Source organism: Amphiprion ocellaris, chromosome 22 (assembly GCF_022539595.1).
Source record: "Amphiprion ocellaris isolate individual 3 ecotype Okinawa chromosome 22, ASM2253959v1, whole genome shotgun sequence".
Taxonomy (NCBI): Eukaryota; Metazoa; Chordata; class Actinopteri; family Pomacentridae; genus Amphiprion; species Amphiprion ocellaris.
In genome coordinates, this window is record NC_072787.1 from 4722636 (window position 1) to 4743846 (window position 21211).

Consider the following 21211-nt stretch of genomic DNA (forward strand, 5'->3'; position numbering starts at 1 on the left):
ATTCCATCAAACTGGGTCACTGTTCTGACTTATTATCTGGGGATTTGTTTGCTTCTGGTCCACAGCTGCAGCATGAAGCTCCACTGGGAGTGCAGGAAGTCACTGGGGAATGGGTCAGGAGAGCCCAAAATAACACCAGCATGGAGGGAAACTACACTTTGGATTTGAAGCATGTATTTATGTGAAGTCAACTGAAAGTCACAATAAAAATATGCAGCATTGTTACACATCTATATATCAAATTTGCTGTAGATTGTTTAGGTCTTTAAGCATAGTGGGCACAATTTGAATCACTATGTCGGTGTCTCTGTTACTTACTTTACAGTCCACTCTTTCTCATTCTGTGTATTTGCCTCATGACCTCTGTTAATCTGTTCAAATGACACAAGGAAAACATTTAAAGTAACGACGACTGAGTTTGTTGGTGTAGATCGACAGTACAATTGTGCATTACTGTGAGGTCAAAAAGCAAAACAATGTTGATACATTCATTACTAAAGGTGAACCATCTCCTGGAAAATGAGCATTTTCTTTACTTTTTAGTTCATCATTGTCTGTTAAATCTATTTTGCATGTTGTTGTTGTTTTTTTAAATGTATTTCTGTAACATACAGCATTTGCCAACAAAAAGGTAGCTCTGAACAGGAAGTTGGTGCAGCTCACAAAAGCTGGTCATGCACTTAATGTCTCAATCTGACATTTCTGCACACAGTCAAACGTTTCACAATACAGCTTGATGGATCATGTTGCCTGTTCTGCCCTCTAGTGGTCCCATCAGTGAACAGCAGACTTTACATGCACAAAATGTAAAAACATCATTTCAATGCATTATATTGTATATTTATTTTACAACTGTATGCCATCTCATCAGGTACACACACAACAAAAAGCAGATGTGTAATAATATACTTAAATCTCCCAGAAAGTAACAAAATATTTAGACAATATATGGATGTGGGGTTGAAATGCAGGTTTTGGGGTAACTGCTGAAGCATGTTAGTACGATCTAAAAAAAAAAAAAAAAAAAAGTAAATGTCTTGAACACCAAGTCGACTAAAATCAGACAAATAAACATATCACAAATTTCACATGTATTTCTGAAGAATACACAATTTAATAATTTAATCAGAGAAAGTTGCTGTTTTCTGGTTGAGCTGAAATGTGGAAAAGCTGGTTTCCAATTATGGGAATATTAGGGTTAAACACTTAGAGAGGAGGCTGAACTGACAGTCTCAATACTGCTGGTGTAGCTTTAAAAAAGGCATTTTTTAAAAGGCAGATTCACTGTGATAAACAGGCCACACGGTGTTTGGAGAACTGCTCGTTTATCAGCGAGCTACAACTCTTATTCTGCCTAGTCTTACGGCTTAGCTGGCCAACAACACATACAATATGGTGCTGTTAAAAAGGACTCATGTTTTTCATAAGATTATCAATTATAAAATAAGACTTAAAAATACTCAGCATTACTCTCCACTTCAAACTGAAGTGTACTTTGAAAAATGTGCCACCACTTGCAGATATTTGCATTAGCAGTGAGGAAGGAGGAAAAAAAACTCACATCAAAAGCATTTAGGTTGCCATCTGAGAAACATATTGTAAACAAAGTTTTTTTTTTTAAAGTTACAGTTTGGGAGATGTTCTTGCACATATTTCAGGTTGCATGGTATCAAACACAAAGGCATGGAAGCAGGTTTAGGAAATGTACTGCAAAAAGAAAGAGGGAATGGGTCCATTTGCTTTCCCTTCACTCGCATTTATTCATTCCGGCACTAGTCTGCTACAAGTGAGACTCCGTCTTTCCTTACAAGCAAAAGCTCATTCTAAAATGACTGAATGGAAGTGAGGCCTGTCCCTGCAACACGATATAAATATGAGATCACAGCTGGTTACAGAGGGCTGGAGAGAGGAGGGAGTTGGTGGGTTTCAGTTGAGCAGCTCCAGGTAGGTGATTGGCACTTTGCCCTTCTGGTTTCCTCGCTCACCCATCAGCCAGTCTGAATCCATTCCTGGGACGCTGCTGACCATGATCACCTGGAGGGAGCACACATGATGGATACAGTCATTATCAAGGCTCATTTTTCATTCAAAAAGTGCTCTGTATCATCTCATCTCAGCATTCCATTTGGTTTTCAAGATAAACACCCGACATAGCCAGTGCTTTACACAGCACTAATCAGCCCTATAGACTGTGTTTTCCACTTGTGGTTTATTCTGGTTATAGATCCTGTTATTATCAGAAGCAGTGTGGGATCAAACAGCTCACAAAATACAACAGCAGACTGGAACATTTCTAGTTAGCAAGTGATGTCATGCTGGTTCATTGCTAATCAACCACAAGCTTGTAATGGACAGTTCAGATCTTTTCCAGGAAAGGGAGTGGCTTATGTTCCGCTGAGCAGATGCTACTGTAAAGAAGCTGCTGCAGTCCTCGCATGGTGAGAGGATCATATGGTTATACAGGACACACAGAAAGCAGAGCAAATATCTGTTTGGAATTAGACTCAGCTTCCTGATCTTGGTAGTTCTTAGACTAAAAAAAAAGTAGAAAATGAACTGGTATAAATGGAAACAACAATTAGAAATAAAAAAAAAAGTCTGGTAACCAATATGAAAAACGTGAGTATGCAGTATGAACATTTGTACAGCCGTCCCTCGCCATATCGTGGTTCACTGTTCACAGAATCACTGTATCGCGGATTTTAAATTGTATATATCTGATTTTGTATTGCGGATTGTGTGCTATATTGCGGGATTTTGTGGTATATATTTTTATATATTTATTGTTTTAATTATTTTTGCGGTAAAATAAGCATTTTCTAGCCTAAAGAATTGGAGATGATATTTAAGAAATCTAAAAAATAATAATTAAAACATATTAAAAGAATATTAAATCAAAATAAAATGTGTAGAGTACAGCGCTAGGTGCTGATTAGCTCAGCAACCATAGCATCAGTCTCCTCTGTCTCCTGTTTATAGCAGCGTTTGGCATCTCACCTTGTCCATTTCACATCAACGTCTGATTGCTTTGCATAGTGTTTTTGTGAAATTTGTGTTAAAAATTGAATTTATTTCAAGCCCTACGATATCGATCCAACGTTCTGTGCCTTCTACGGCTTCTGGCACCGAAACCAAGCACCAGAGGAAGATGCTTACTATTGCAGAAAATTAGAAAATTATGTTTAATAGTGTAGAAAGTGTTTAAGAGCATAGGAAGTGTTTTTAAGAGTGTGGGAAAGGTTTATAAGAGTGTGGGGAGTGTTTATAAAGCCTTAAAATATATATAAATAATAAAATAACTATAAGGTCGCTACATCACGGTTTTTTGCCTATCTTGGGGGGGTCTAGAACCTAACCCCCGCGATAGACGACGGACCACTGTACTTCATAATCTTTCTCAACGGCCATAAAATGAAATGGAATAATGAATATTTCATGCTCACCTCATCAGCCAGCAGAGAAAGCTCACTGCTGCTGGCAGCATCGTAGTCGTAAAGGACTCGGGCTTTGCGGCTGCCGTTGGAGCTGCGCAGTTCACTGAATCCTCCCGACGCTGTGGAGCTGCCGCGGCCTGCAGACACGCTGGGCAGGGAGGCAGAAACCGGTAAGGTGGGAACTGAGATGCTGGCACCACCGGACACTGAAGACTGGTTGTTGTTGGTAAATGATGAGGGGAAACTGATGGGAGGGAGAGGAGATGATGAGCACCAACACTTGTGGATTCCTGTGGCAAAATGAAGCCAACTATTTGTGTCATTTTGTGCTTTGGTTTATGCACAGACACTCATGGAGAATCTATAAATGTCATGTTCCAAACACATGTTGCACTCATGCAGTCTCATGGAATCGGGTGGATAGGTTGTTGAAGTAGTGCTGTTTTCACTGGGAGATGTTGCTGTTATCTTTCACTTTAAGTCCTCTACTTGACTTCTCCATGACCTAATTCAGTTTGATCAATATTAGTCATTTTCCTTCTCACCTTAAAGTGGAAACTTTTTCTAACCCTACATGAACTTGCTCATCTTTGATTTTATCACACAAAGGCGACAAGAACATTCAACACCAATACTTTAGTCTAAAGGAAGAGGTTTTAAAAGTGAGAAAGTTACCCATTTGAGAAGGAAATGAAAAAATAACAGATAAGGATGGCAATGACTTGATGTTACTTGCAGTTTGAGTATGTTAAAAGTGATAACATCATGTAGGTTCTCTTTGGAAAATACTGATGCATACTGCCCTTTTTTTCCTTCCTCCACAGCTGCTCTAGCGGATCTTGTGTTTCAGAAAAGCTACGTGACATTACCTGTTTTGTAACCTCCCTAAAAACGACAAGCTTGTGTTGTATGACATTATTCTTGACAAAAGGCTGGAATGGCATTTCACCTGCCGAGCTGCTTCTGGAGATCCACCATGTACTGGTAACACTGTGCATAGTAGGTAGTTTGGGCCTCCACAAAGTCATTCAAGCAGCGTAGATGGTGTGCCTAGTAACACACAAGGAGAAATGGTATCAAGGCATCTCAGCTAAGCATAAATAATTATAAACTTTACTACCAAGAAGCAGCAGCACTGTAATTATACTCAGTGATGATGTTTGTTGAACTGTGTCGGGCTGTGCTACATACGTGTGTGCTGCTGACGCCTTCTAGCAGAAGTCGGGTGATCTCTGCCTGCCGATCGAATTCACTCTGGGTCATCCTCAGCTCCTGCTCTGCCTGAGAACGAATTTAATTAGATTTATTTTAGAGAACAATCACAACAGATACATTTCTCTAGGTGGGAAAACGTGCATAAAATGATCTAAACAAGCAATATGTTTTTAAAAAATAACAAATATGGTGATAATCATGGCACAGACCAAAGGAAACACATGCTTGATGATACAATAATGCTGCATTATTAGTGTCTGATAGTATTTGTGGCAGAAGCTTCTTTGGTTTTAGACAAAACCATCCACACATTACAATTTTGAAACAGGTTTGCCTGAAAATCATCAAGTTCAATTGAAAGTCAACAGACTCTATACCATCAGTTAGCTTAAATATACACTTAGGGTCATTTAGAAATGTCCTTATTTTTAAAAGCAATTTTTTTCAATGAAGATAACATTAAATTAATTGGGAATACAGTGTAGACATTGTTAATGTGGTAAATGACTATTCTAGCTGGAAACAGCTGATTTTTAATGGAATATCTCCATAGAGGTACAGAGGAACATTTCCAGCAACCATCACTCCTGTGTTCTAATGCTACATTGTGTTAGTTAATGGTGTTGAAAGGCTCATTGATGATTTGAACATCAAACACATGAAATTACCTGGGTGACCCCAAGCTTTTGAACAGTAGTGTGTGTATATATAAGTACTACTCCCAAAATTTTAAGGGAAGACTTCATTCTCACATCATTTTGTTCTTAATAAATTACGCAGTGTATATCAGTGATTGGACAGTGGTGAACAGAATTATTTACCTACTGAGGGGGGCATTCACAATCATTTATGCTTCCTAACTGGACAGATCAATATCCCAGAAGTTATACTGTGATGATTAAGTGTTCCCTTAATTTTTTTGAGCAGTATATATACTTACACATCATGAAAAATAAAAGGGTTCAGTCTGTATCTGTGAGCTTAACATGATATGGCCACAATGAGACAAGTTCAGGAAAGTCAGATGTGGTCAGAAACAATGACGGAGATCACCAGACTTACAAGAATAACAAGAAAAGGGACACAGCATTTGAATATGTTTCTGTCCTACGGGAAATGTTTCCTTTTCCTCATACTGAGCCAGTGGATTCAATATGAGACCTGCTGGAATAATGGCTTGTTGAGACTTTCTATAAGAGTCCAATAAACATGCTGACAATGGCCTGGCTGTCCTGTACCCTCTACAGCTTACATTAGAACCCGACAGAGAGTTGTGCAGGAAGGGAAGCCGTTGCAGCGCTTCATTCTTTAAGGACTTGTCTACAAGGATTCAAGGTTTTCCACGAGGGACATCATGGAGATGGAGAAAGAGACAGACAGCTGCTGTTGACGCCACTACCAAGGGGTTTGGTGTGTGTGTGTTTTGTGTTCAATTCAAAGATGGCTCCAACATTCCACTCACCTCTGTCACTTCCTCTGCTCACATCTGCTGCTTTGCGTTTTGAAAACAGTGACACAGTAGTTAGAGCTACAGCTGCTGCACAGCCACAGCCAACACAAGACATCCTTACACTCGGCGTTTGTGTGAAAGCGAGGCAGAGGTGTGCTCCAACAAAAACCACAATCAGCACAACGTAGCAGGATCGTGGCAATGCAGCACATAAAACAATTCTCATCCTACAGCTTTTATGCTACCAAACCGCTTTAGATTTCCTGCCATCTGTGCATCTTTGTGCGAGATCACACCACCATTCAAGCACAGATTAAAGACATGGTGCCGGTGTTAACCAGAAGAAACTACTGTTTACAGTTCATGTGTTTCGCTGACACTTTCTTTCTCACGAGGAGACATGTTTGCTCAAATGTTGTTGACAGGACACAAAACTGTTTGTAGAGATTAAACACACAACAGAATGTCAATACTGTGCTATTTGGAAAAGCTATATAAAAAGAATATTCCAAGGGGAACAAAATAATAATTTTGTACAGAGAGCTGAAAATTATGCTCATGGAGTCTGGATGTGACTGTTTTTTCCATGTAGTTGTGGAAAATTGTGCCTAAAAGTAACTAAATTATGTTAGATGATCTGAGGGCTGCAGCCAAATAGCTCTCAAACTGTCCAGGTTTGGCAAAACATGCTATATTCAGTACATGTCTAATCTATTTCCTTACTAGCACACCCATCATGCTCTACTCCTGATGCAGCCCGGAGGAGGAGGAGATTAAGTGGTTTTTTTTTTTTGTTTTTTTTAAATGATTACGTAATGAATGTGCCAAGTATGAGGTCATTAGAGATTTAATCTTCAGACATTGTTAACTGGAATTCAGGGCAGTTTTCATTATGCTAACTTGTATTTCCTCACGTCCTCCCTCCTCCCACAACCCGGAAATTGTTCCCACTGAGCCATCATTTCAGATTTTCCAATCCTTAAAGGAGCTGAGAGCGAGGAAACACTGGTGTATCCTAATCTACATATAAGGAAGAGCTGTGAGTGTGGGAAGCAAGAAAAAAGTCAGATATGTAAGACTGTTTAAGAGCAGTACTGAAATAAAATACTATGTATGTTTGCATAAAGAGAAACTAGCCATTTCACATTAGTGACTAGAAAACCTGAGTTCATATTTGAACATTTTGAAGACATCAGACACTTCAAAAATTATTTGCTTAAATTGTATTTTACTCATTAAAAAAAGGCTTCAAGGCCCTACTTTCTGTTCATTTTTTAAAACTATGATGATCCTCATTATGACACACCAAGTAGCCTAGGAAAAGTGCATCCTGCTCAAACATGGTTAGAATAGGACAGTCTTTGTTGCCAACTATGGTGCAATGAAGAGTTAAAGTCTAAATTATGTCTGAAGAACCCTAACACAAAGCAACAGATAAAATTAAGACAACTCTCTGGAAAAGGGGAAGTCTAAACTTCCCATCATTGCTCATGTGACTGTATGCAAGTCATAAGAGATAAAATTGTCATTCTCTTGTTGTGTAACTTAGTGTGTCAGTCATTCAGACACAGGGACAGTAGGACACACCCTAAGGAAGTTGGCTAATGATTTTAGCGAAAGGCGAATTTAGTAAAGCAGGTCATTAATCGGCATTAGAAAAACCACTAAACATCCACATGCAAAAATGACGGTATGGCACTGAAAATGATTCAGGCGTTTTTGTGTGTGCTCACCGCAGCTTTAGCATCAGCCATCCTGGCTTTCTTTAGTCTGGTTTTGGCTGCATCCAGATCCAGGCGTTTGACCTGCAGCAGCTTCCGCTCTTTCTGGACACAAGTCACAACAGAACACTCAGAAATACAATTCTCAGCTCGAAGCAACACATAATGTCAGCTTTCATGCAGATGAGGTTTGTGGTGTGTGTTGGCTTTCATCAGGTCGATTATAGCAGACTGAAATGTGTAATTAAAAGGTCTTATGTTGCACCAAAAGTACAAAAAGAGATACTTGAGGTTATCGTGAAGGATCTTATTGTTCAGGATCTTATTGTTCAGGATACCTGTGTTGACTGTGAACAACTTCAAAGCATCAAGGGTTTTTCACAGAACACTAAAAACAGTATAAAATGCTTTTCATTGTTTGGTTTCATACAGTTTTCTGGACTTATGAAATCCATGCTTATTCCCAAAGTGATCCAGCCTTAATTTTTGTAGGTAAAGTATTTCTAACCTAATTGAACAACTGCAAAACAATGAGAACAGTCATCAATACTATATTTATCTACATTGTGCACGCACTTGTGTTGTGAATCAGTTCCAGATGAAAGTCCAGTGAAAAGCGAAACTGACTCAGCCAGCAGCCAAACTCACCAGGATGGTTTTGAAGTCGCCTTCTAGAAAGTTTCTGAAAGGTGTCAGGAAGTTGATGGCAGAACTTTGGATAAACTCCCGCTCTGCCCCTCCAATCTGCTTCTCCGTCTCACCACATTTAATCAGAGCATTTCCTGTGATGGTCAGCAGCAGATACAAAAGTCAACTCCCAATACAACATCGAAGATTATGCACTGCACAAAGCCTCATACTTCAGTGTCTTGAAGACACAGATCAGTTGACTGCCACGCTAACTGTTACTAATAAGCTATGGCCACAACTGAGGAATGACATGGCCGACACAGACAACCGGCAGGGGATGGTCCTCAAATCATGACAGAGTGTGGTTCAAAAAAGCCTTTACTCGGTTTTACAAGCCTTTATGAGACAGAACACTGGCATGCAAAGCAACCATTTCAGCTCAACAACAAACCCTTTATAACTAGAGGCTAAGAGGCTTTCAGTGTTTTTGTCTGTTGTATAAACTGGGGAATATGTAGGGGAGGATTGTTGTTTGTCAACGGGCTACTGTGACTTTGTAAAATCTGAGTTCAAACAACTAATTTCTTAGATGCCCTTGCAGATTTTGAAAAGTGAAAGTTTTCAAATTTTATTCAACAAAATAGACTCCACCAAGAAAAACTGTTCTGAGTCACAGGCCAAGTTTAACAGCTTCAGCTGGTGTTACCAATGTGTCAGGCATTTCAGTGAAGCACTCACCATATGCAGTTCCAGGGCCAAATTCATTTCCTGAGTCAATCATGGACTGGCCCAGCAACTCATGGTTGTTCATTCGTGTGGGAGCTTTTTTCTCCAGTTTCTCGTACACAAATTCTTCTAGCCGGACATCTGCAGATTACAACAAGAAAACTCAATTACAAAGTCATAAGACTACAGTGAGGGAGTGACGGCAGGACTGCCGGTCCAAGAAACCTCCAAAGTGCCTGACTTAAATTTGCAAACTTAAACAGAAGCATTCATTATGACAACCATGACAAGAAAGAGTTAAGAATTTTTCAGCTGAAACTGATTTGTTTCATGTTACTTTGTCATGTGAAAGAATGTTGACAATCATAGTGCTATGTTTTATGTGAACACAGAAGGAGTAGAACAAATCCAGTTTACCATGTCTAAGACTGTTACACAAGACTGCAACTAGCAGATGGTCTGTCTGTGTTTGTTGTGTCTATGCTGCTGTTGTGCTACAGCGATATGGCATCATGGTGTGAACTGAAGAGGATGCACAGCTGAGCTTACAGACACCCTACCTACTGATGTATGTCAAACACCCCGTCACAGATGTTTAGCATTGTTTTGTGTGACCCTTACTGGCAAACATACACACCTCCTAGATTGAGGAATTTTTGGAGTCAGAGGGCTGCAACACGAGTAATCAACTTCAAAAAATGCTTGGACTAATAATGCTCAAATCGTTTCAAATACGAGGTCATAATGGAGCTGTGGGACGAGAAAAGTCAGTGGCATGAAGTTGACAGACCTACGTACAAGGTTTGGTGACTTCTTGCCACCGAGGGGAAACATAGGGATGGTAACTGCCCTGTGCTGCAGTGTGTCAGCACTGTGGTTATCAAGTTCATTAATAAGTTAAAAGTGTGGTCTTACTTGGGTTGGGCTGTAATAAGACTTCTGTCTGCTTCATAATCCTCTCTGTCCATTGCTTGGTGTTCTCAGCTCTGATCAACAGATTCTCCAGATGAGCATCCAACTCTGTCTTCTCAGCCTGGCCAAGCTTCTCTTCTGTAAACTGCAAAAAGAAGATGCGTTTATAGTGTGACCATAAATTATTGCTTGGAAAGTGACACACGTTTATTGACAGCACAGGTCTGAGGTGTCACACAAGACATCTTGGATGGAAAGAGCAATGTTAGCAAGCTGGGCGGACTAGCCTGCAAAATAAACGCTACCGCTGTCTGCCCAGCTGCGGTTGATGCTTCGATCAAATCGTTCCAGAGGCCTGCATTGATGGATAAGTTGACTAACTACAATATTTTTGGTTGTATTAATACCGAAGTATCCTTGGTGTTGGTTAAATTCACCTTATAGTGTAAAAACCAGCTAACTTGTTAGAATATGGGTCTTACTATCAGGTGATAATGGGCTACTTAGCTACACAATAACAGCCACGGTAACGTTAGCTGTTTAGCGAGCGAGCTATTGCTACTTTACTGGTAGCGTTACGCTAGCTAGCAGCTAACGGTAGTTAGCAACGACGTCCACGAACCACACGGTTGAACTTACTTGTACCGCACGGCTCAGGAAAGTACCGGCGTCTGCGGCTAACCGCTTAACATTAAAGTCCATGGCACAGCGGTGAAAAGACACACTAAATACAACTACTAGCTAGCCTCACACTCAAATGTCCATCCCTACGGAAAATGTCATTGAGGCAACTTTTTGTCAGAGTTCCACCCAGCTGTTGATCCAGGCAAAGATGATGTACTGACAAGATAATTCCTGTCTCCACCCTATCGTGACAGCCACAAGATGATACTGCGCCTGCGCAATGTTACATGCGACACTAACTGGAAAGACGGCACTGAAAATTATGTTAATGCAAGAAACTTCTTGTATTGCTTTGCCATGCAAGACGCACTAAAAATGTAAAACAAATATAAGTGCTTAAACGCAATTTAATCCATTAGAACAGGAAACACTACCCTGTGTACGACATGTAAAAGCGAACACGGTAGTTAGTAGAAGATTTATCTCTTGCTTCGTGTGTTTGTCTTTGCTTCAACTAATCTTTTGTTGCATTCAGGTCACCCGGAAATATCAGAATCATAATAAAGCGAACGAAGAAGGAAAAAATAGGAATGAACATTTACATTTCTGAAATAGTCGCTTAAGAAATTCAACCACCGTAGCCGGAGACAGTTGTTTGTTGTATTCGGCTGTGATTTTTGTATTTGTACAACATGCTCCTGCAAATAAATCACAACCAATGGGATTATTGGTTTTATTATTATTACTTAGTTTCTTGTTTTATTGAGACACTTAAACGTAGCGTGTAGGCCTATGGTATGATAACATTTTTCTTCAAAATTTCGTGCTTCACACACACTAAAACATTTGGCACTAGGCTAGAAAACAAAAGTAAACCATAAAACTATCAATTTTACCTTTTATGAATACATGCTACTTTTATAAAGGTACGTTTAGATCCTAAATGACATAGCATTTAAAAGCACACTTGAAGGCACCATTTGTGCAGTGTCTGCAGTCTTTATGCATTTATTATTATCATCCGCACTGAACCCTTGATCTAACACACTTTGGTTGTCGCCTCTTGCTTTGAATGAGAATTAAGTTTTTCATCTGTATACTGCAGATACACCTCCAATCAGACTGAGTTGTTTATCGTCTTGAATCTGACCTTTTCCACCCACCACAAACACATGGCAAAGTTTTTATTTTTAATATCTATTTCTTATGTGGAGCAGCAGGAAGAGGAGGGTGAGGGATTGGATAGGTGAGGGGTGTCTAATGTGTTCCCAGTCCTTGTTTTATTTGCTGCAGCCATGTTGGACTCCAGACTTTGTATGTAATCACAGTGAAATTAGTGTGAACTGCAAGTAACGCTGCTGAGGGGAACAGGGAGAGATTCTTTACGTCCTTGTAGGTCAACTGCTCAATCACCCGACACTCAAACACTTTTCCTTGATTACTGTGTGTACACCATCCTCAACACCATGCCTTTAGCAGCCCTCTCATCTGTTTTAAAAAATGCCTTGAGGATGTAGTATTTTTTAGATTTTGGGAAAACAAAAACACTCTTCGGGTCTGGATGTAATTATGCCAAACTGAGCTTGCTACCTGCTGTGTGGGAGGAAGTCAGGCAGAGAGAGAAATCAAATGACTTCCCCTCTGTCGGCCTCCAACACAACGTCAAACACAACCTTTCCACTCACCTAAAGGATAGTTCCAAGATTTCTTCATCCAAATATCTGTTCCTGTGTGATACACAACTGAAATTGTGGGTTTTTTGATTACATGTTGTCCCCTTTTTACTGCAAAGATAACAAGTAATACCAATTTCCACTAAGATATTGATTTACTGTGTTCACCTTAGAAGTACTGCCTATTTATCATTTGTCAACACGTTCATATAAGCCATGAAAGCAACAGTAGCCTACACACTGCATTTTTTAATAACCACACCACGTCAAAGATATTAAGACTTTGGCAATGCCTTATGCTTGGCTAACTTTCAGAACTGTTGGGGCGGGTGCTTTAAACATGCAAATATGACAGTCAGCACTTTTCGAAAGGCAGAACAGCTCCTTTGAGGGAGGAATAAGTTGCAAGTCTCTGGTTGTTCCAGTAGTAAATCTGTGAGTATCTGCTCTTTCACTTCACAATAACAGAAAGTTCTCACAGGAATAAGAAGACTGAAACCTGCTGAAACCCGCCAACAACAAAATGACTTTCTCATCATCGAAGTTTCGTGAGATTGCAGCAAAGACGATAGAACATGAAAGTTTTTATTTGAGAATGTGTTGCACAGACCTTCACTTTCTTACATAATGCAGGTTTGACAGAGCAAAAGGATTCAAGTTTCATTCAGCACAAGACTTTAGAATGCGACTGTCATGGATCGCTGTGTCAAAGAACATCTGTAACTTGAGAAAGTCTTTAAAATTAACAATGAAATGCAGTTCTCCACACTCTATAAATACTTGATTGGGGATGAATAAGTCATATTCAGGGTAAAATTAAAGATGATCAACTACTGCTGGCTTTTTTTGACCACATTCTCAGCGAGCTCCAACAGCAGAGGGTATCTGAGCGTCCTCTTCCTCCACGACTCTGGGATTCCCTGGAGACCGGTCTGAAAAAACATCAAGATGACAGCTGAACGCATCAAGAAAGCACAAAGCTCCCAAAATATCTGAACACACTGTCAAAGTCTTTAAAGGAGTTCCACAAATATAGGCAACAATATGCTTCAAGATATATTTTCAGGTGCAGGAGGGACAGTTAAGGTCAAGTTCTACAGCAAGTTTGTTCACACTCTGGACTTCAGTTTGACAACAGTGAACTGGTACAATGCATTTTTTCCTATTAGTGCTGCATGTTATGACTGCATTAGCTGTGACAATGGGTGATAGAAGTGTGCAAGTATTAGTATTAGTGCATCAGCGCCTGGAAAACAACCCAGCGGTGGACTATTGTGTATGTATGATGCAAAGTTAATGTCTTCTTACTTTTGACTGATCATTTTATCTTTAAATATTTTGTGTTCTAGACACAGATTATAGCTAGTTTACGGTAACCATAAATGTTACCTATACCTTAAGCATATGATTTGCATTATAGCAAAGCAAAATCAGAACACTTTAGAGTCTTTTTTTGCACGAATGATCCATAAAAACACTAGAATGTAAATCTCTTTCGTACTCTAATTGATTTGTATTTGTGGTTTTCCATTCCTGCAGTACCTGAGCTCCAAAGCAGGCTCCTATGAAGGAGGATCGGCTGGCGGTGCATCCCCCGCAGCGCATGGTGTCCCTGACTGCTTCATCCAGCTGGTTGAGTGTCAGGACTCCATGAAGCGCTCCCTGGAACGCACCGGGCAAAGCTGGACACAAAATCCAGGTTCAGCAAGACAGCAATGTAAATAAAATCCAGTCTGTTCTTATGCTGCTAAGAGATACAATGTTATGTTATTTTATTACTGCCCCTTAAAACTCCATAATTAGCTTGGACTGGATAACTTCATATTTTAGGAAGGACTTGAACGTGTATGACAAGCAAAAGTCTTTACATGTACATTAAGGATCTCAACCTTTTACCCCTGTAAGACCTGAGACAGTCGGCTCAGCGGGAAGGGGGAAATGAAAAGGAAGGAGGAGGGAAACCATTAATCAGGAGATCAAAGGCAGGAGGACCCACTAACGGATACGGAGGCAATGCCAAGTCAACAGACCTGAGTCCTGCTGCTACCTACTGGCTTACCTCATGTGTTTGTGAACACAGCAGGTATGAGCTGTTGGGATGCCTTGGCTAAGTTGTCCTTCACCTGGTGGATATGTGCTTTAGCAGAGGGACAGGAAAAGAGATAAAACATATTGTTTATTGTTCAAACACTGTTCAAACACTACAAAAAAGCATGTTGGCTCTGACTACACACTGCTAGAGTCATATTATGCATTTTTATGCCTGTATTTTAACATAAATGTTTGATTTTGAGGGACAAATGTATATGTTGTTTAAGGAAGGTCATATCCTGCATGCAGTGTTTTGTTTCTTTTGACCACATGTCAGGAAGGATAAGAGGAAACTAGAAAGCAAATTACAATAGTTTCTGCTTTACCCAGCAAAGTAAACCAACAAGAGGGACAGCAGTTTCTGCATAAACCCTGATGGAAGGCATATTAAAATCCAGTGTACAGGAGCAGTAGCTTTCGCATAACATATCTTGTTAGCTCGCACAGAGTAAATTTGAAAGGTATCCTGATGTTTTAAGGCTCATTCCATATAACAGCAACATCCAGTACTTGATTGCAAGGATGTTGTTGCATGTTATTCTCCTTTTTCTTGCATTGTTTTGTGTCTATGGCTCCTCCATTCTACCAAATAATGCCCCAGAAATATTAAAAACAAGAAACTGCACTTTTAACAGACACATGTTAGAGTGGTATTCATTTTCTTATGTAACACTGAGCAGGGAAGTGAATTAGCATATTTCCCACAACTGTTTCTTTAAATTTCTAAATGAATAAACCACCAGAGCCTTACCAGTAACAGCCCTGTCCAGCTCCTGAGGGTTCTGTCTCTTGGGGTCATTCAGCTGCGCCAGAACTGTGTTCAGAGCATTGGGGTCTGGACCATTCAGAATAAAATGCTCCAAAAACCTTATTCAACAAGTACATACAAAGTCAGACACACAGAGGTTCAGGATATCTATTTCTGTGATGATATCTGTTATACAAAAACGGTCCCTCACCTCGCTGCAGCCAGTGTCATAGCCACACACATGTCATTATTCTGGGTCACCCGCATGGCTTTCTCCACTTTCTCCAGCATCTCCGGCTTCCCAGCGAACATGGCCACCACCGGAGCTAACTTAGTGACACCATCCATCTGACAGTCCACGTCACAGCCTCATAAAACACACACACAATGATTACAAGCTGGAAATCATAGGCCTAGAGGGGTCTTTGTGCACTTGTGGTCTGTGATTTTTACCCGTTTCCTCTTTGCCAGCATCGACATTTCTGAAGAAAGCCTTCAGGCTCCCATTCCTCCACGGTCCGTCTATGGGGAGAATGACCTTGGGACCTAACAAATACAACAAACAGCAGTTTTTTAGGGGAATATAAAGAAAGAGAAGACTAGAAAAACATCTTATTGGACTTTCTCTTGTACACTACTGTTCAAAAGGTTGGGGTCACCCAGACAATTTCATGTTTTCCATGAAAACTCACACTTTTATTCATGTGCTAACATAATTGCACAAGGGTTTTCTAAACATCAATTAGACTTTCAACACCATTAGCTAACACAATGTAGCATTAGAACACAGGAGTGATGGTTGCTGGAAATGTTCCTCTGTACCTCTATGGAGATATTCCATTAAAAATCAGCTGTTTCCATCTGGAATAGTCATTTACCATATTAACTAATTAATTTAATGTTTTCATTTAAAAAAAATGCTTTTCTTTCAAAAATAAGGACATTCCTAAGTGACCCCAAACTTTTGAATGGTAGTGTAGCAGTTGAACTCTCTGTAGGTGGAGCTCTTTTCTTTGTCTGTTCAGTCATGATGGCTATCACTGCCCACGATGACGCAGCTCTTCTTGTGTTATTCCAACCCATAAAGCCATCTGCACTTTACTGTACCCAGAGGTGCCCTGTGGTGTTATGGTGATTTACTGTAGCACTGCATTTATATGACATCCTGACAGTAAAAAAGCAGCAAATATTCAAAGTGCTGGACACCAACCAGGAACAGGGAAGTCTGACTGTATGGAACATTTTCATGGAGAGGGAATTCCCCATCAGCAGGTAGAGAAAAAACATTCACACGCTGTTATCAGACAGTAACAGAAGCACTCACATCCTTTTAGACCTGTTAAGCTGCTGATTAACAAATATTGAAATCACTATATTAACATGTAGTTTATTGAAACTGATGGTTATGTAACAGCTGGACAGGTACAGTACCTCCTTTCTTTCTGTAAGGATCATTGAGAGGCAGATCGTACACCGTTCCCGGACCAAAGAACTTGTAGATGCGCTTGGTCAAGTCTTCCAAATCCACATCTGTAAAAATACGACACCATGCATCATTAGAAAACTGTTTACATTTCTGTTACTGCCATATTTTGAAGCGAAAGATGGTACTTCTGTTTAAAAGGTTTGTTGTACTATTTATCTTTTACACACAAATCTCTTAAAGGTGGTTTGTGTCACAAAATAAGTAATAGGTGGGAGAAATACACTTATTTACTTCTTTGTTAAGAATTAGATGAGTAAATTAACATCACACTCATTAAATAGGAAGCCATTAATCTTTGGTTGGTAAAGCCTTAGCAGAGGAAAAAAGTAGTTTTGAACTTTCAAAGGTAAAAAAAAATATAGCACACAAACCTTAAATACCACTGTTCAACACATAATACAATTTAATCCATACAAAGAAATCTGTTACATGGGTTTTGTGCATATGTTGCTTCATATTTATCATATAGACACTACATGTAAGGGTAAGTCTTTTAGAAGTCTTTGCTCCTTTCAATGTAGGAATTATGCGAATAGTTTCAGTAACACGGTTTTATATAGAGCTTTATTCTCAGGCTCTGAAAATATCATGTTTGCATATGACACATAGTTGCTGCCCGTCTGGGTGGATCTGAGTACCTCCACACTGACTCAGTGACTCCAGCAGGACGTACGCCTGGTCTCCATAGCAGGTCTGCTCGCCTGTTGTCCTGCGGTAGAAAGGATTTGCTGACTGAGGCCGAAACTCCGGACAGGGCTCCAGATCAGAGAGGACTTCTTTCAGCCGGTCTGGGCTATAGATCCAGTGCATGGGCTGGGCTGTATGTGTGGGGAACACACACACACACACACACACACACACACACACACACACACACACACACACACACACAATATTTTTCTTTTGCTTTATCTAATGCTTTTTACATACAGCATATTCAGTCTGTCAACAATAAAAACGATAGAAGGGGAGGAAAATGTGTTATATGGAATAAGAGAATCCTGAATCTAAACATGAATTACACGTAGAAGCAGTGACATTAGAAATTACTCTCCTTATATGCATCATTATACGGTGTTAAGAATTAGATGTGGTTGTAAAAATAAATGTGCTTCTTGGTTAGTGCTCATTTATCAGTGCAGCTGTTGCAGAAACTCGGCTTTCATAACATTATGTGTGAAATCAGCATGAGTTACAGAAATGAAGGCACCACCCATGTGCTTTATCACCATCTGCAGATGCTGCCTATGGATAATTCTACTGCTAATGTTTCTACGCAACGTAATGAAACACAGTTTGAACATGTCACATTGTGTAACAAGCGCAGCAATCTATGAAATGTATTTAATTGTAAGTAGTAGAAAGTGAAAAAAGTCATGTGTAAACATATGTATCGCATTTGCAGTATGAAAAATAACCATGACTACAATGTGAAAGAGTAGAACTCCCATGAGAGCATCCAAATGAGCTAAAAGGGCCTATGAATTATGAGGACACGGGAACCGACGGAAGAAGATGTGGTTTGCCACATGAAAAACTCTGCTGCTAATTAACTCAGCGCCGGTATCTGCATCTCACACACTTTATCTTACCTGCTGCATCTGCCACTGCTGCCCCGATAATGGCCCCAATGGCTCTGTCTGCCACACTCAAGGCCATCTGCTTTCATTATAGACAAACATAGAGCATAAAAGAGAAAATGTGGAGAGGTTTCCATGTTATATTCAAGCAGAAGCTTTGAAAAGCCTGCCTGAATGAAGATCTGTCATTTTCATTAAAGAAACAGAAATGTAGCTCAACATTGTGGTTAGAAATGTTCTAATGTAGCCAGTGACTTCAATGTTTGCAATGATGAATGCAACATATAGGATATCTAAATGCATGGACTTATATTGTTTCTTTTGGTGGAATGAAGCTTCTCCTCATATAGTTTCCCACCATTTATTTTGACTGAAAAAAAGAGGTTGCCATGTTAACTAATACACCACAGTATTTTGCATTTCATTGTTTAACATCTGGTTAAAAGATTAGAGTTGTTCCTATTTATTCATGACTTTAAGCAGCAAATTCTTCGTGATTTAGTTGTATTATTTCATAATTTGCTTCAATATGAATGTGCATATCTCATCAATTAATAACTCAGAAGTTCCTAGAACTATTAAATGTATGATAAAGAAGTTATATATTACTTTAATAACAAATATAAGCTTGTTCATCCTCACCTTACAGCCTGATCTTCACCTTTCAGCATACCAGTTGAAGTGTTGCTGTCTCAGTGTCAGTTTTCTGAAAAGGGGAGGGTCAATAATCCCAAAGATAAGCACACACCAGTCGCAAACAAAGAAAAAAACATCTTGCAGTGCACTGAAGGCCAAAACTGGCCTGGACTGACAATGCATAGCAATCAAAAAAGTATCAGTAACATACAGAAAGGAGATTAGTCCAGCTGAGGCTCTTGGGAATGTCATTAGTTTGGAGTTTTTTGGTCATAAACCAAAATATTGGACAAATGGAAATGTTATCCTCCTGATGGAGTTAAATGAAAGTCTAACATTGCCTAAGTTTAATCCAGAGGGGTGCATGAATGGCTGGAGACTTAATTATAGTACAGTCCACCCTGTCATCATGGAGATCTTTCACTCACAGTAGTCCTTAAGGAAAACTCAGAGAATCACCAAAATCACTGGGATACATTTTCTGAGAATATTGAAGTGGTCTCATTTTTTGACTGACAGCTAAGGGATTATTTTAAAACCTAGGTATGGACTCACATATAGTACACATACAGAACGTGTTGTTACGTCTTTCAGTTACATTTTCTATTTCAGTTTGAATGTCACAGCAACAAAGGTTGTGTTCAACAACAAAAAATGCAATAATTTGCATTTTTTTGAGTTTGAGTTTGAACAACCTCTAATCAAATTCCAGCCTGCCATTGAGGAAGACTCTTAATGCTACCTGTGTTCCCTCAGCTTCCTAACAAGCTGGTATGAGTGTGTATACATTACATATATATTAGCCTAGCTCCTAGTGATGGCAAATTAACTTTCTACTGTGTCCCTGTTGATGCTAAACTAAACACATATATCCCAAATAACCAAGTTTCAATGTCAAACTTTTACTATTACAGTCTAACACACAAGTTGTGATGGATGTATTATTATTTCTGTATTGATCTGTGCACACACACATACACACATACATACACACACACACACACACACACACACACACACACACACACACGCACACACACCATGAATGTCTTTCTTCGATGTCAGTGTCAAGTTTTGCCTCATTCCATCAAGCAGATGTCAAGTTATTTCCTTCAATTAAAGAAAACTTTAATCTGCTTATTGAGCTACAGTAAAAACGTTAAAGTAATTTGGGTTCATCTGCTGGAGACCATGAATGTCAGTTCAAAATTTCATGATTATCCATCTAAAAATGAAAAATGAAACAAATGTTAAGCGCCACAAACTGCTGTCCCTTGAAAGGCCACTTGAGGCCAGATTCAAAAGTGAGTGAAGCACTATAGAACCTACTGTTAAAACATCCAACTAAACAGTAGAAATGAACATGTTTACAGCCTGGTACAAAAAATGGCTTCGAGTTCTTGAGCTAATTTCTCTGGAGAAGATTTTTTTTAAAACTCATTTGTTTGAATGCTTAAATTAAGGGTGTAGCCACTTTGACAGATAGCTGGGCCTTCATGAGACAGCTCTTCATCTATTTCTCCACCTATCTGCCCTCTTCTGCATTAGCCAGGAGTTAGGTGGAATCAGGAAACGGCTGTAATCAGCTCACTGATCTTCAAAACTGTCTCCAGGAAACCTATGAGTGATGTCACAGACCATTGGCTCATCTTTATATGCATAAACTCAATAGTTTAAACCCAAAAATAAAAAGTGAAAGTTAAGTCAAAAGAAAGCAAACACAAGTCAGACTGTGTTATTCTATTGATTTGACTCAGCTCGTGTTTCTGCACACTTGAATAAAAGTGCTGTTGCAGATGCTGTTTGAAGCTAAAGACAATAGACCTACTTAGCGGGATTTCGAGTCACTCTACAGACCTGACACTAGAAATCACACTCCTCACTACTGAGCTTACATAGCGTCTATCTGAATGTGATCCCATGTGCTTGAACTTGAGACAGTTTTAGTAAAACTATTAATCTTTTCTTTAACTTCCTATAAGGGGTGAACATTTTATTTATAGGTTAATTTGCACTTAACGAAGTCAACTTCAACACCAGAGGGCAAATTAATATATGCTGAAATGACTTTCATGACTCTCTTTGTCATTTTGATTCGTCATGCTCTCTCTCTCCATATATCTTCCACTCCATTGCCTCCACCCTGACAGTTCCTCAGCTGATCCTCTCCACTGCTGCTACTCTGATGAAACCCTGCAAGGCCTGGCCCCTCGCCACTTATCCCAGGCCTCTCATGGGTATCGCAGACCATTGATTTCTCCTCTGGCCTTCTAAAACAGCAAAAA

At 39.6% G+C, this 21211-nt stretch overlaps 2 protein-coding genes across 3 annotated transcripts; both read right to left on the reverse strand.

Moving 5' to 3' along the window:
- Positions 1–824: 824 nt before the first annotated feature.
- On the reverse strand, positions 825–10915 carry sh3glb1a (SH3-domain GRB2-like endophilin B1a). Its single transcript, XM_023296887.3, has 9 exons — positions 10728–10915; positions 10092–10233; positions 9189–9317; positions 8469–8602; positions 7833–7925; positions 4626–4715; positions 4384–4484; positions 3444–3678; positions 825–2034 (listed from the first exon to the last, which is right to left on the reverse strand). The coding sequence occupies exons 1-9, from the start codon at positions 10788–10790 to the stop codon at positions 1927–1929; spliced, it is 1095 nt and encodes a 364-aa protein (XP_023152655.1). The 5' UTR covers positions 10791–10915; the 3' UTR covers positions 825–1926.
- Positions 10916–12956: 2041 nt separating this feature from the next.
- LOC111587085 (crystallin J1B-like) lies at positions 12957–19008 on the reverse strand. 2 transcript variants are annotated; one of them, XM_023296903.3, is made up of 10 exons: positions 18933–19008; positions 18303–18369; positions 17349–17528; positions 16656–16754; positions 15678–15770; positions 15436–15592; positions 15228–15343; positions 14445–14522; positions 13928–14067; positions 12957–13317 (listed from the first exon to the last, which is right to left on the reverse strand). In XM_023296903.3, exons 2-10 carry the CDS (start codon positions 18367–18369, stop codon positions 13216–13218), a joined length of 1032 nt encoding a protein of 343 aa, XP_023152671.1. In that variant the 5' UTR covers positions 18933–19008; the 3' UTR covers positions 12957–13215. The 2 variants fall into 2 exon arrangements, with proteins under 2 accessions (XP_023152671.1, XP_023152672.1); XM_023296904.3 differs by having other exon boundaries at positions 18303–18372; positions 18933–19001.
- Between the last annotated feature and the right edge of the window lie 2203 nt (positions 19009–21211).